We start from the raw sequence: 16,369 nt of genomic DNA on the forward strand, positions 1-16,369 counted from the left end.
ATAAATTTTGATATGTTATATATAATTAAGGCAAGATAGTATTTTAAAATTATTATTTTCTCATTATCATAACAATATTAATTACTTTTTAAAATTATCAAAGTAAAAATTATTTTATTTTAATTTATTATATAAAAAATTATTTGAATTAGATGAAACAATAATTAGTTGGAAAATGGATGAATGGTTTTTTATAAACATTTATATCAATCTAAAAAAAATTAATCATTTAAAAAAAATCACTAATTTTAGTTTTTGAAAAACTTAAATATTCTTGGTACAAATAAACTGACAATAATAAATTCTAATATATAACAAAAATAAGAAGGAAATAACTCATAAAACTAAGAAAACAATGAGATGAATAGAATTATTTCTCTTATCTTTCATTTAAAATAATTAAGTTGCAGCCGTAAAAAAAAGGGCAATCGGCCGTAACGAATACCACATCAATCCACCTTATACTAATATATTTATATTCATAATTAAATAATTTCCTAAACTTATTAATTAGGAAATAAACCGTCCCATCAACTTCCTCCAAATATACTATATAATACAATTATTCATAATTAAATAAAATGTTAATTTATTAATTTTTAAATAAAAATATATATATATATATATATGATATATTTATTCCAAATTAAATAATATACTAATTTATTAATTTCTAAATAAACTTTTTAACTCAATAATATATAATATATAATCTAATAGGTAACATGATAATAGTTGGTTTGAGAGACCAAAAGATCACGGGTTTAATTTATTTAAAAACGTTTTGAGTTTAAGCGGGGAGTCATAATTGTGGATATCATGCTAGTTCTCGTTTAATTAAAAAAAATATAATACCATTATTATACATAATTTATTCAGCATAATTAAAAAATATATCTTTAAACCCTTCTTTGAAAATTTAAAATTTTCTCTCATAGCCACTAGGTCTAACTTGTAGGGTTAAAATGACCAATTTATATTGAAATTTAATCTCTCACCTAATTCAATTATATGAGAATGGCTTTTATATTTTTCTAGTTGAAATAGTGTAATTGACAAATTAAACCGTTTAGTTTTAACTATAAATGTTCAACAACAAAGGTTAACGTATTTTAAATCCGTTTTTATTTTTCTAGTTGATCCGCTTTTATTTAACTATAAATGTTTAGTTGATCCCAGGTATATTTTAAATCGTATATATGTTCTTATTATTGTGTTATAATATTTTGTTTTTTGAAATTTGTGTAGCCGGGATAGATTTTAAATCCTGACTCCGGCGCTCCGCGCCCTCCCGCTTATACAGCCTCCCCTGATTTCTCTTCAATGACGAGCATCAATATTCGTCCAACTTGAATCACCTCATTCAAATCAGACCTGGCCACCCGCCTTTCTGATCGCTTGTCATGGGTTAAGCACGTCTGCTTAGTTCCTCAATCCAGAAACTGAACAAGATGCATGCCCAAGGAACCACTCTCCATTCGATCCATCAAAATCGTTGAACATTCAGATCTTTTCTTCTTTCTTCTCAGAATGGACCTCTCTTTGTTACTCTTAGTCCTCTTACTAGTTTCTTTTTTCTTTCATTTATTCAATCGCTTGTATAGAAAAAAAGGTTTAGAATGATGTATGGATTTTGCAGGACGCGATCAATTCTCCCTATGAGCTTTTGAAATTCATAAACCTCTCCTATTTAAGACCCTAATATCTCTCTATCTCAATCTTGCTCATAACCTAGTCTCTTAGAAAGTATGTGCAGGTGTTTACAAGGGCGTTACCTCCAGTCAGCTCGATAAACTAGCCGCGGAAACTTCTGTTGCTTTGACAACGAATCATCCTGATTATGCCAATGTTAGTCTTCTCCCTCTATATTCTCTTTATTATCTATTTGTTAGTTTTGATCGGTTAAACTTTTATATACTTTAGTTGACTGCAAGGATTGTTGTCTCGAATTTGCACAAGAATAGGAAGAAATCGTTTCAGACACTTATGTGTTTTAGTATTGCATTTTAATTGTTGAGATTTGTAGTTTTTAATAATTTGAAAATGGGTTTGGCCTTTGCAGAATTAAGGAGATGTATTATCATGTTAATGAGAGATCTATTCAGAAGACTCCTTTAATTGTTAATGATATCTAAGAAATTATCATGGAGGTATTATGTTTTATGGTATTTTTTTATTTTTTTTTTAGAGTTTTTGAAGAAAACGGTTAAAACTATTTCATTAAAATCACTAAATTGGGAGGGTCAAAGATTAAAGTTAGACAACCCCTAGCTATGATTAAATGATAACAATCAAACGACCTCAAAAAACCTAATTAGTAGCAATCAAACATACAAACAACGATTATAGTCTTATCAAATCTTAATTATCTCAATCAGAATTTTTATTTCTATACCAATCTGTTGTATCAACAAGTTGTCTTATTCTTCCCATTGTCCTTTCTCTTCCCCTTCCTCTTATAATGAAAGGGGATGAATTGAAGAGGTTGATGAATACTGCTCATTTATTCTCATTTGGATTTCTTTCTTTAGAACCCATTATGATTTGATAGAAAAAATTATTTTTCAGGATTTTCAGGCTCTTCATCTTATTGTTCTCAACTTGAATTTCTAGATCATTGTCTTTATTTTCTTCAGCTTTAGAATCCTTAGCAGCTTTAGATTCCTCTATATTAATCTTGGAATTCTTTTCTTTCTCTTGATTAATCTGAGTATCATCCTCTCTATTTTCATCAGTAACCACTTCAACTTGATTTGATTGCGATTCATCAACTATCTCTTCTACATGATTATGTTGATATTCCACCTACTTCTTCGTACTACTTTCTTCTTATACAAAATTTTCTTTATCTTTTTGCTTCATGTTCTTTAACCACATTTTTTTCCTTTGATTATAGGCACATATGTTTCATTTTCCTACATCTTTACTTCCTGACATTTATGAATTTTCTAATCTTCTTCCTTAGCTAAATCAAATTTTGGACTTGCATGTTGGAAGGTATTGCAGAAAGAGCATCTATATGGCCTCCACTCATAAGTGATTTCCATGACAGTATGTTTTTCTTTTTGTCAACTAATGTCATACTTTTTGGTAGTGTGCTTCTAAGATGCACCTTAATATTAATTCTAGCAAATGATAGGTGCCTCCCTCCTTCAGTAATTGGGTCAATGTATAATCAATGGCGGAGCCAGGTAGCGGGCTCCGGTGGGCTCTAGCCCAGGGTAGAGTCTTAATATAGTTTATATATATATGTTTTTATTTAACAAATATAGTTAGCCTACTTGGCTTTTTGGAGACCTTTAAACCTAAGTATAGACTCTTTTGTTTTGTATAAAATTTATTTATATAACCTAAGTATAAAGAATTATATATAAAATAATTTAAATTATATAATAATTTTATTAATTCTTTTAAAATTACATTTATATGATATTTATATATTATTATTTTTAATATAATTAATAATACAAATTATTAAGATAAAAGATTAAATAATAATTTATATAAAGGTAAAATAGTTTTTTATATTTTTTAATTTTAAAATATTTCAAAGTTTTATATAAATTGATATATTATTTATTTTTCTAAAACGAATTATATATATATTAATATTATATAATTTTAATTATATTCTTCTGGAATATATATTAACTTAATAATATGTTTTTGTTATTATTTTTATATTTTTATTTGTTTTTCTATATTCTCACATAATTAAGCTATACTAATTAAACTTTTTTAATTTTTTCTTTATATATATAAATAGTTAGTTTTTATTTATTTAAAACTTAATTAATTTAACTTTTCACATTTTTAAACCTAATTTTTCTTTAACTATGTAGTTTTAAATTTATAAATTTTTTTAAATTTATAATTTTTATCTTTAATTAGATTTCGTATATTTATTTTATTTTAATAAGGTATTCGTAAAACGATTTGATTAAAATTTTCATTTATTACTCGTATCAGTGTAATACCTATAATATTCAGTCAGCCCATTGAAAAAAAAATTCCTGGATTCGCCCTTGTGTATAATAGTCTACCCAATAAACCTACAAAATGACTAGGGACTTCAGAATTGTACATATATGCATGTACATTCCAGAGCTTAAACTATATCTATGCAGTTTCTTTTGACTTACTCAATAGATTCAAGTCTTCAGTTCATTTTTTCAAGAAAATGTGGTTAAAGATCAGGAAACAGAATATAAAAAAAATTATGTACAAGAAGAAAGTAGTACGAAGAAAGAGGTAGAACCTCAACCTAATCATGTTGAAGAGATAGTTGAGGATTCTCAATCAAATCAAGCTGAAGTGGTTGCTGATGAAAATAGAGAGGAAGATACTCAAGCTAATTAAGAGGAATAAGAGAATTCCAAGGTTGATATAGAGGAATCCAAAGTTGCTGAGAATTCTAAAAGTGAAGTTGAAAAAAATAAAAACAATGATCTTGAAATTCAAGTTGAGAACAACAAAGTGAAGAGCTTAGAAGTCCTGAAGAATAATTCTTTATATCAAATCAGAACGGGTTCATATAAAGAAAAATATCAAAATGAGAATATGCAGTATTCATCAACCTCTTCAATTTACCCTCATTTCATTGTAAGGGGAAGGGGAAGAGGAAGACAACCTGTTGAAACATCAGGTTGGTATGAAAATAAAAATCCTAATTGGAATAATTATGATTTTATACAATTTGTAATCTTTGTTTGTAATCTTCGTTTTTCGTATATTTGATTGCTACTAATTAGGATCTCTAAAGTCGTTTAATTATCATATTTTAATCATAGATAGAGTTTGTTTAGTTTTGATTCTTGACTCTCCCACTTTTAGGATTTTAATGAAATGATTTTAACCGTTTTTTTATATTTCTTATTTTCTACATAGGCATATTAGGTACAGTTTGTTTGGACGTGATTGACGAATTTGGTGAGTTGAATTACAAATGATAATTTGAAATATGACCTGATGATGATACTTTGAATTAGAACTCCAAATGATAACTTGTTAAAATCGTTGTTCAATTCCGAATCTTCGGCCATATTGCTTCATATTAGCTTAGGTTTGAAAATTTAAAATCTATTGCTTCATATTAGATCACAAATGTTTAATCGGTTTTAGTTGATGAATTTGTTGCCTTCTATTAATCTTCAATGTTGACATCTACATCCACACATTGATCTTTGTTACTCATATATATGGTGTTATCCATTTGCAGTTATTTGAATTACTTTTCAAGTCGGTTTATTCTTTCCTATTCCCTGCAATTTTTAAGGGTTGAACCCCGGATTATTCGGATTATTTTTATGTCCATTTATTCATAGTAAAGTAATTTTGTAAATGATTAAAGAGATTTCCTCGTAATCTTTCCTATGTTTCATTTTGTATTTACCAATTTATAAATTATTTAAAATAATTAAAATTAAAATCAAAACTTGATTAAATGATTAAATAATTAATTGGATTAATTATTATAATAATTAATCACCATTTAATTAAGATAATTATCAAAAAAAAAATTGAGATAAATACTTATTCATTTTATCTCAAATAAATTAAAAAAATTCAAGGAGAATTAAAATAAATAATTTATTATAAATGTTGTGCCCATTTTATCCCAAATAAATTATTTATTAAACCCTAAAAATAGATAAAAATAAAATAAATAGGCAAAATAAATATCATATTTATTAAAAATATTTTGTAAGTTAAAAATGGAGAAAGAAAGAATTGAAAAAAAATCAATTTCAACAAACTTCAAGGTTGGAAAATGGTTAGAATCTACTACAGCCGAAATTAGAATAATTCAGTGCAGCAGACCCTGCAGCCATCGGATGAGCGCCCATGTATCATCTAACGAACGAAAGAGGACCGCGTAGCCCGCTGCAACAAAAGAAAGACGTTTTTGCGCAACACTAGATCGATTAACGCCCGTCTCACGTTGTTAGCCCAGACGCAACATAATGCCCAAACACAGATGGAGCGTAGACAGAACGCAGATGGAACGTCCAAGCGTCCACGCTTTGGCTCAAAACAACCTTGTTTTTCCTGGTGTGTCTTCTTCTTCACGACGACGAACAAGCTAAGAACATATTCCATCTTTGATTTTTCAAAGATGAAACTTTGTCGTTTCTCCACCATTTGACTTCGTTCAAAGGTAAAATGATCACCCTACTCCGGTGATTATTTCTCCTACACCCTAAGGAAGCATCATTACTTATGTGGGCAAATGGTAGAAGATCAAACAAAAGACCATTAATGGTCTTTTGAAATCAAGGCCACTTGGTCGATCAACCGACCATGGGAGGCTATAAATAGCCTCCTATGGGAAATCTGAATGAAAGAGAACCACTCTCAAGCCATCAATCAATCTAGAACGAAAATTCTCCATTGAATATCTTCAAACTTTTCTGAAAGTTTCGTGTAAGATTGTAAAGCTCGGATCCAGGCATTTAGGATGCTTCTAAAAGAGTTAAGGAACGTTCTACAACTCAAAGTAAGCTTCCAATCATACTGTTATTCGATTTACAAGTTTAAATTGAAAATTTTACATTTTAGTTTAACTAGTTTTATATAATGTTTGATTATCTGATTTCTTGATTAGAAAACGATTCTAAGATCATATATAAGTTTTATATTGAAACAAAAATGAATCAATCAACTTAATTAGAAATACCCAAATTTTATTTTGAAATTTTCATAAACGGGTTATAGTTCTTGAGTTATTACTCAAAATAACAACCTAAAAACTTTCCTAACATGTTTCTAAAGATATTAGGAACATATTTAAACCAATTCCAAGCTATCCCAATCATATTTGATGAAGAACTAAAAAATTTATAAGAAATAAACATTTCAGTTCTTGAATTGGTTAAAATGAACGGTTAATGTTTTGGTTGTATTCAATCATACGAAGAATAAAGAAAATATTGATTTTCCCTTACGCTTCATTAAACCTTAAAACTCAAAAACACGTTTTTATATCAAAATTGTTTAGGTTCAATAGAACGTCACCCCGATTGAATGATACATCGGGATGATGTTATTAATGATTCCTAGGACTAGGCGAAACTTCCCATGCCCTTGGATCGAAGGATTAAAGCCCTAATCAAAAACATCAAACATGTAGTTTGATGTTCGTGATGTCCGACCGAGGGCTCAACTCTAGGACCAAGAAAATCAAACCTTCCCCTACACCCGATCGAGGAAACTTAACTCTGGACTAGCCTAGGACCGAGAGCTCTTCACACCTCGACCAAGGAATCTCGCACCCCGACTAATGATTCATAACCTAGGACCGAGATATTATACATTCGATCGAGAGCCTCTCGCGCCCGACCGAGAGCCTTCTACACTCGACCGAGAGGATTCTACACCTGACCGAGAGGATCCCACACCCCGACCGAGAACTCCCGCACCTTGACCGAGGGATCTCAACCCATGATCGAGGGTTTTAGCCCAGGACCGAGAGGGCCGGTCCTGGGGCATGTTTTGTTTAAATTTTATAATTTCAATTTTTTTTTTAATTTTGAAACCACAAACATTTTCTAAAAATCTGGAAAAAAAAATATTTTTAAATATTTGTAAAATATTTTTATAAACATATTCTGATAAGGACCTGTTTGGGATTTAATTTTAGATCCAATTGTCTTAAAAATTATATGTTTTAGGTGTTTTTCCTCATCAATCATCAACATCAACCTCATGTACCAGCATTTAAATATTATTCATAATTAAAAAAATATGTGCATGTCTAGGACTTAAAAAATAATTGGTTAAATAAAATGTAATAAAACCAATTTTTCAAAAGTCATACTTTATAAAGTAGAGACCGTTAATATAGTGCGAAAGTCTTTTCCTCCTTACCCGTTAAAAAATATGTGCATGTCTAGAACTTAAAAAATAATTGGTTAAAATAATATATTATAAATTAGTTATTTTAAATCTAAAAGACAGTTAAATTTTTTTGAAACTCCTACTTTTTTTTTATTGTTTAAAAGTTTTTCAAAGGTTATAGTTAACACATTTATTATTTTGATAATTCTCTATTCATAAAATTATTATATTCTATTAAATTAAGAAAAATTAATTTATTCCTCACATAAAATAGATATTTATTATAATAGGAGGAAAATTGGGAGAGAAAATGACGTGACATCACATTGGTTAGAAAAAATAAAAAATGTGATGAAAGAGAGAAATTAATTTATTTTTTAGGTAAATCAGATTGTGCTCATTCCCTCTCAAATTCTCCTACTCAAATTCCCTCCACCAATCATTTCTCTCATTATGATTATTAAAAAATATACAAATTAAAATTAAAATTATTTTATTTTTCTGATTAGTTTTGTTTTGAGATATGTTATTTTTAGAAAATGTCATTCTAATTATTATGATTTAAAAACCAAACAAGAATAATTAAGGGTGAATATTATAATTGATTTTTCAAACATGAAAGTTACTACATAATTTTACCGTTAAATTATTATCTGATAAATAAATTTTGATTTATTGTAAATATTATTAAAATAAATAATATTTATAATATTCCCCATTAAATTTAATAAGTTTGGGTTTGATTGAGGGATTCTCCTCCAAAAGATGAATAACCACGTTCTATAGATAAATTTGAATAATTTGTTTGTAACTTATATCTAAATTATATTTTTTTAAATTGCTTTTAACTAAATCAAGGAATATTTTTTCTAAATTGCTTATAACTAAATCAAGTACGAAGTCGCAAAACCAAAAGAAATGAATCCAACTTACATAAAGCCGACCGAAATAATTATAAATTAGTAGATTCAGTTGAGTTTGACCGTCTATATATAGAGAGAGAGCAGAAATTAGGTTTCATGAATGTATAATGAATCGTCTTCCAATTCAACATTGATGGTTTGATTGGCTAGGAAGTCTGCCACAATGCTCATTTTATGGATTTTTATATATTATGTAGGTTATGTCAATATTCAGATATCATCATCAATTTGGTTAGCCTTGGTGATAACCGGTCCGTTGGAATAAGAAATGAATAGGATCAAGTCTTGATACCAATTTGATGAGGCAAACTTGAATGTAGTGTCTCAATCTTTTGATGACCCATTTTAATGCCTAACATACTTTTTCAGCTATTCACATCTAGTCATTCTTTTACTCACGTAGTAGATAGCAGTTTCGAATTTATTATCGTTTTTCTAAGCTAACAAGTTTCCAATTATTGTTTTATGTTACCATGATGTATAATATTAGAGGAATACTAGGTCTTGGTGGCATGAGGATTGGAAGTGACTTTAACTATATTTTTATTGTCAAATGCTCGATGTCAACTCTCCTCCCATAGGATTTTTTTGTCCTTTTTAGAAGCTTGAATAGTGGGCCACACGTTGTAGTAAGTTTGTTAATGAATCTGCTCATGTATTGGATTTTTCTAAGGAAACTTTAAACTTATCATTCGTTTTGAGGTACAAGCATGGCCGTTATTGCTCTATTTTAGAGATATCGATTTCAATTCTTTTTTGAGCGATTAGGAAGCCTAACATTTTTCCAGTGGTGACCACAAACGTGCATTTCTTCAGGTTAAGTTGTAGCTAGTATTTTCTAATCCTTTGTAAAAAAAATCGAGATTTTGGACATGTCCTTCTCGATCTTTGGATTTGACGTTCATGTCATCCACACAGATTTTTACTTCTTTATGGATCATGTCATGGATGATAATTGTAGTCGCTCTTTATGATGTGGCTCTTGCGTTTTTTAGGCCGAAATGCATGAGCTGATAACAAAAGGTATTTACCTCTATTATAAATGTAGTATTTGCTTTATCTTGCGGGGCCATTGATATTTGGTTATTTCTTGAAAATTCATCCATGAATGATAGAAGTTCATGATCAGCTGCATGGTCGACTAATGTATCAATATGATTATGAGGTAACGGGAAGTGGTCATTAGGACTTGCATTATTTAAATCTTGATAGTCAACGAACACACGTAGTTTCTCGTTTTTCTTTACAATGGGTACTACGTTGGCTATCCATGTAGAATGTTCTACTACTTCGAGAAATCTAGCTTCTAATTGTTTTTGGACTTCTTCTCTTATTTTGTTTATAACATCATGTTTCACTCGTTTGAATTTTTCTTTATGGGTTCATCATTAGGATAAAGAGGAATATGATATTGAATGATCTTGGGATTGATGCATTGCATGTTTTCGTATGACCAGGCAAAATGTCTTTGTTGGGTTTCAAAAGTTTAAACAATTCATAACGTTCTTTCTTGGGGTTAGACTTTGTCCGATTATGACAATCTGAGGGTCATCTAACGTGTTTAAATTTATTTCAATTATTTTTTCATCGAAAGAAATAATTTTTATAGTCATTATTACTCTGAATATATTTGAAAGCATTTTCTTGTATTATATTATAAATTTTGTTACAAGGGGAGGACATCCTATCAGGGGTGTTTTTTAGGATAGAATTGTCAATCTTAGTCTCATTTTTACAATATTTAATGCGCAAGAGGGCAATAAGTATCGTCTGGCATTTGAGTCTGGTAAAAAATAATAATTTAAAATAAATTATATTTAGTTAATGAACGGTGGAAGGAATGTGATAAAGAAGATGAAAAATAAAATTATATATAATTTGTTTGAATTATTTAAATAACATAATAGAGCCAGACCTATATTATTTAGATTGGGTTAAATAACCCAAACCGAAATTGCACCAAAAAGAAAAATACTGACTTATCTTTGTGAACATCTAGCTAACAACATTATAATATATAAACTTAAATCTTCTATTACTATTTTAATAGGTTTTCTATTTCTTCTCACAAAGGGAGGAGTAATATGATAAATTTTTTATATGATAAATTTTTTATTTATTTATTATATTGTCCCTCCCCTTTTGTTAATCCATTATTTACGGCTATCATTTTTTTTCGAGAATCACACCAACAACACTTGGGCTTATTAAGGTGAGGCATCTACTTCTTTGAACTTTACTTTAAGAATTATATTATCTAAATACCTCAATCTTTCATTTACAACTAATTCTGTGTGAAAATCACACATGTCTAATATTAATTTTAATTTTACATTGTAAAGGGCACATGGTTCAATGTTTTAATTTTAAAAAAAAGTTTTTGAAAAAAAATTATTTTATAAAAGATAGGACTACTGACATATTCATGAACTCATGGCCTTAGTCAAGTTTAATGGGAATTTAATAGGAAACAATTTTTTTCTCATGCTATTTTTTTTTAAAAAAAAAATCCTATTGAAATAATTTAGTAATTTAATTAAATTAATTTATTATTAAGCCAGATTTATTATAAAATTTAGTTTAAAAAATGATAATAATGTATATTCCGATTAAAGTTATTAAAATCTCGAATTACTTTAAATACTTGTAAGATAGTATGATTTTAGAGTAAACTCTCTAATTAATATTTATGTAAATTCTCAAATGAAAAAACTTATGCTTTTAAATTTATTAAATAATTTATAAATAATTTTAATTTTATGACTTTTTACAACTTAATAGAAAAAAAGTGAATTATATTATAAATTAAAAAAATATTACTTATTTAAATAATAAATTGATATAACTAATTTTTGTAAATAAAAAAAGTATAGTGTTATTTATTTATTATTAATTTTATATTTAATTATATATATATTTTAAAATAATTGATATGTAAAAATACTGAATTATATATATAAATAAATTTATTTTTTACAAAATTGTTGTAGTAAACCCTATTTTATTGAGTCATTCCTATTACATTATATTCTGACAATCTTTGGGCCTATGGGCCTTGTAAATTTTAGTGTTTTAATTTAAAGCCCATATGACATACATTTATATATCTATATATAGCACTCTGCAAATCAAAACCCTAGAATTGAAGCTGCGCTAGGGTACGTCTCTCTCTCTTTAATTTCTTTGATTCTACGATTCGTATTATCTCATATCTCTGCTTACTTCCTCAGGCAAATCAGATTGTATCTATTAGGGTTTGCAGCAGAGTTCCTCATCAATGGCTCCTCCCAAAGGTATGTTTTCATCTCTTGTTTCTTTCATTAGACTTCATTTCGATATTATGACCTTAATTAGCAGATTAGAATCCAGTATTCCTGTTGCATATGCCTCTTTTCTTTTCCATCTTGATAGATAGATCGACAAATTTTGAATCTTTTGGTTTATTAGATAGATTAAAGGTCATGGCATTTGCGAATATCTATCTAGTATGATTGTATCAACATTCTATAGGTCTTTCAATTTGTTTGAATTATTGTTGTTCTTATTTAGCAGATGTTAGTAAGAAAACTGACCAGAAGGCTCAGGCCTTGAAAGCAGCTAAGGCTGTCAAATCAGGTTCATCTACATTTGCCAAGAAGGCTAAGAAGATCAGAACTACTGTCACTTTTCACCGACCAAGGACATTGAAAAAGGAAAGGAATCCCAAGTACCCTAGGGTTAGTGCTCCATCAAGGAACAAGCTTGATCAATACCAAATTCTTAAGTACCCACTCACAACTGAATCAGCAATGAAGAAAATTGAAGACAATAATACACTTGTCTTTATTGTTGATATTCGTGCTGACAAGAAGAAGATTAAGGATGCTGTCAAAAAGATGTATGACATCCAGACTAAGAAAGTGAATACCCTTATCAGGTAATGGTTATTTGATTTCATAATAACAGTAGATTTGGATTAGAAATATGAACATGAGTTAGTAATGACAATAATTTCTATGTTTCAGGCCTGATGGTACAAAGAAGGCCTATGTGAGGTTGACCCCAGATTATGATGCACTTGATGTTGCAAACAAGATTGGCATCATCTAATTTTTGAACCTTTTATCGCATGGTGTTATGGTTTTTTCATAGACAAGTCTCTTCTCTTTGTATTGACTCTAATGGGTTCTCCCATTCAAATTTCTTCAAGACATTATTTTTATTTAATGTTAGTGTTTTTCACTATATTCTGTTAGCCTAAGTTCTTATTGATAGTTGTCCCATTTAATTAACATTTTGTTGAAGTTTTGACTGAATTTGGCCTAGAGTGACTTGGTTTGGTTTGTTGGTGCACTTCAAATGTACAATCAAAGCTTTTTATAATTATCACCCATTCCTGCAATGTCTTCAAAAATCTTTTAGAAATTGTTTACACTTTTTAACATTTCTTGTAGAAATTTTCATTTCCTTCTGTTTTTTATGGATATTTCTTGCAATGTCTTCAAAATTTTTGTGAGAATAGTTTTCTCACCTTTGATGATAGTCATTGCTGTGTTCACTTGTCCTTTTAAAATAGAAGATATTACCTTTAATAATAATTAACTTATGTTTTAAAACTTTATTTGATTTAAATTTAACATGTACTTCATAAAAAAAAATGAGTTTTTTTTTTTTAAAAAATGGTCAATCTTTTATTGTCTATATTCTCTAAAAATGTTCAAATGGGCTTTATAATGTTTTATTTTGTCTTTTTATTTTATATAAATTGTGTCCACTATTTTTATAGCAACCATCAAAATATAGTCACTAATTTAAGAGAATATGTTCATATCATGCAAAGTGATCCAATCGGATATAATTGATAACTAATGATTTCTTACCATTTTTTAAAATTAATGATAAAAAAAGTCTGTCAATTTTATGTCTTTTTAATTATGTCTTATATAATAGAATAACAAGGCTTATATTATTGTGTCAACTAATGTATTTGGCTCGACTTTTGAGTTTAGACTTACACGTTTATTTCTCATAATGTTACTTTATTTTGATAAAAGTCATAGATAATATTTCGCTCTTTATTAATATGTAACATTGGAATGAGACGTCTAATATGTCTTACGTATTTGAGTTACCATCTCGATTTTTTTCTAATGGACTATTTAGTTAGAGAAAAATTGTTTTATCTTTAATAATCGTAGTCTTCTCATCCATATCATTCATAATCCTATTATTATGAAGTATTTTTAAATCTGTTTTGGAAAGTCAGTGTAGTCGATTGGGGGAGTTAATTATTCTTCTTGAGTATATACGAGCTCGATAACATGTTGGGTAACGTGTTTGTATTCTTTTCTTATTTTAATGCTTTCTAAAAATAAAATCTCATTTCATTATATGTCATTTTGGTTAAATGATTCTTATCATTATTTCTTAATTTGAATGTGGTACATGTGGTTACAAATATAATTGAATTATATTTGTTTGATTGAATAGTGTGAAGGTGGTTACAAATTTGAATGAATTCTCTCAAGTAGTGGAATATTGCATTGTGGTTATATTATAGATAGATTTAGATTAACAAATGCAATATTCAAGTATCATTCAAAAACATTGATTGAAATTGGTGTTTATGTAGTATAATTTGAATCATCTCAAAAATTTATTGAATAACATATCATTAAATTAAGAAACAACCATCAAACCGTCTATCCATTGCATGTTTAAGAAGAAAACCAACCACTTCATAGATGTCATCTTTCTCCCTATGCCTATCATCTGAACTAGTAAAAAAATGAACTTCCTTCTTCACTTCAATCCAACTGAATCCAGGCACCATTTTCATCTCCTTCTCCTTCATCTTTTCCCTCACCATTGAAGCCCTATCCCATCTCCCAGCAGCAGCATGAGCATTCGACATCATAACGTAAGACGAAACATCTTTCGGGTCCAAACCTAGAATCTTTCTGGCTGCCATCTGTCCCAGCTCTACATTCGAATGTATCCGACAACCACCTAAAACCGCCTTCCAAAATCCAATACCCGGGTCAAAAGGCAAATCAGAAATAAACTTCTCTGCTTCATCGAAACGACCTGATCGTGAAAGAAGATCAACCATACAAGCATAATGCTCTGCTTTTAACATCTTTGAATCCTCCTTTCTTGCATGATTGAAATAAGAGAATCCTTCTTCGACAAAACCTATATGGTTACAAGCCAACAATATGCCAAGATATGTTACACTATTAGGACGAATACCTTTAAACCGCATCTTTTCAAATAAAACTATTGCCTCTTTCCCTCTTCCGTTTTGCGCGTAGCCAGTTATGAGTGCATTCCACGAAACAATATTTCTTTCTTGAAGTTTGTCAAAGACCATGTGTCCATCCTCAATACACCCACATTTTGCGTATAAGCTGATTAAAGAATTGGCGACGAAAATTTCAAGTTTACCCAAAAACTTAACCGCACATGCGTGTAAACTTCTACCCGTTCCAACCGCAGTCATATTGGCTGCTGCAGTAATTGTGCAAGGAAAAGATGAATGATCAGGCACAAATTTTTCTCTCAACATTTGAATGAAAAGATTGATAGCCTCTTCGTTTTCTCCATTTTGACTGTACCCACTAATCATCGCGTTCCATGAAACGACACTCTTCGTTGGCATTGTCTGGAAGATTTCGAGAGCTTCCTGGTACATTCTTTTGTTTAAGTATCCATGCATTAAAGATGTAAAGGAAACTACATTTGGTTCGAGGGTATCTCTAAAAGCTCGAGAAGCTTCATCCATTGTGCTGATTTTGGCATAGAGGTTAAGAAGTACACTACCCACAAAGACTATTGAATGAAGGTTTGTCTTTATGGCGAAAGAATGGAATTGCTGACCTAAGTTGAGATCCTTTTGTACAATAGAGATGTTAATCATGGTGCTTAGTGTAAACTCATTGGGTCTAATCCCTAAGATAAGCATTCTTGAGAAGATTGAAATTGCCTTTTCGTTTTGGTTTTCATGAACTAAGCGAGTGATTGTCTTTGTTGCTGACACAACATCCCAGTTAGACATTTCGTCGAACATTTGATGGGCACTGATGAAACCATTAGAAGTTAAAGTGTTCATATATCTCTTTAGGGAACCGTGAAGAACAGAGAGAGAGCGTACCTGCACATTGTGATATCCCATTTCATTCGTGTTATTGCAATCAGAAAAGTGTTTGCTTGAATTGGATTGGATTTAAAGAGTTTGGTACTTTGGCTAATACCCAATTGAATGGTATCTTCTATACGAATTTGCATAGATGAAAATTGAATCTTCAGCAATGTTTCTTACATTCATTTCCGCAGTTGCAAATGGTGCTGATATTATCGGCGATCGAGTTTCATTCGAAGACGATCAATAAAGGAAAGGGATGTTCAAAGAAAACCCAGAAACAAACATAACTGAAAAGTCGTGCTAGTCTCTCTCGAAACATTAACCCCGATCACATAAAAAAAACTTACACCAATAACATGTAGTAGCGACCCTAAGTAAGTGTTTTATTAATATATAGGGACTTACATGATGAAACTTTGTTAATGTTTTTATTTTTCTGATTTTGAGTGGGAAAAAATATCTTGACACGAAATTCAGTTGTAAAGAT

General features: G+C 29.5%; 2 protein-coding genes across 3 annotated transcripts; one reads left to right on the forward strand and one right to left on the reverse strand.

Moving 5' to 3' along the window:
• Positions 1-11,893: 11,893 nt before the first annotated feature.
• On the forward strand, positions 11,894-12,963 carry LOC124938272 (60S ribosomal protein L23A). Of its 2 annotated transcripts, XM_047478690.1 has the most exons (4): positions 11,894-11,917; positions 11,990-12,052; positions 12,312-12,675; positions 12,764-12,963. In XM_047478690.1, exons 2-4 carry the CDS (start codon positions 12,037-12,039, stop codon positions 12,846-12,848), a joined length of 465 nt encoding a protein of 154 aa, XP_047334646.1. In that variant the 5' UTR covers positions 11,894-11,917; positions 11,990-12,036; the 3' UTR covers positions 12,849-12,963. The 2 variants fall into 2 exon arrangements, with proteins under 2 accessions (XP_047334646.1, XP_047334645.1); XM_047478689.1 differs by lacking the exon at positions 11,894-11,917 and having other exon boundaries at positions 11,984-12,052; positions 12,309-12,675.
• A 1,409-nt stretch (positions 12,964-14,372) lies between these two features.
• On the reverse strand, positions 14,373-16,153 carry LOC124938546 (pentatricopeptide repeat-containing protein At5g42450, mitochondrial). The gene has a single exon (XM_047479009.1). The coding sequence runs from the start codon at positions 15,910-15,912 to the stop codon at positions 14,413-14,415; it is 1,500 nt and encodes a 499-aa protein (XP_047334965.1). The 5' UTR covers positions 15,913-16,153; the 3' UTR covers positions 14,373-14,412.
• Positions 16,154-16,369: the final 216 nt, after the last annotated feature.

The sequence above is a fragment of the Impatiens glandulifera genome, chromosome 5 (genome assembly GCF_907164915.1).
Source record: "Impatiens glandulifera chromosome 5, dImpGla2.1, whole genome shotgun sequence".
In the NCBI taxonomy this organism is placed as follows: Eukaryota; Viridiplantae; Streptophyta; class Magnoliopsida; order Ericales; family Balsaminaceae; genus Impatiens; species Impatiens glandulifera.

What these genes read in the sequence shown, in the direction of transcription:
- LOC124938546 (XM_047479009.1), bottom strand. Translation starts at nt 15,912, where the DNA reads ATGGGATATCACAATGTGCAGGTACGCTCTCTCTCTGTTCTTCACGGT.
- LOC124938272 (XM_047478689.1), top strand. An exon ending in AAAGTGAATACCCTTATCAG is followed by an intron (nt 12,676 to 12,763) that starts GTAATGGTTATT and finishes TCTATGTTTCAG; the next exon opens with GCCTGATGGTACAAAGAAGG.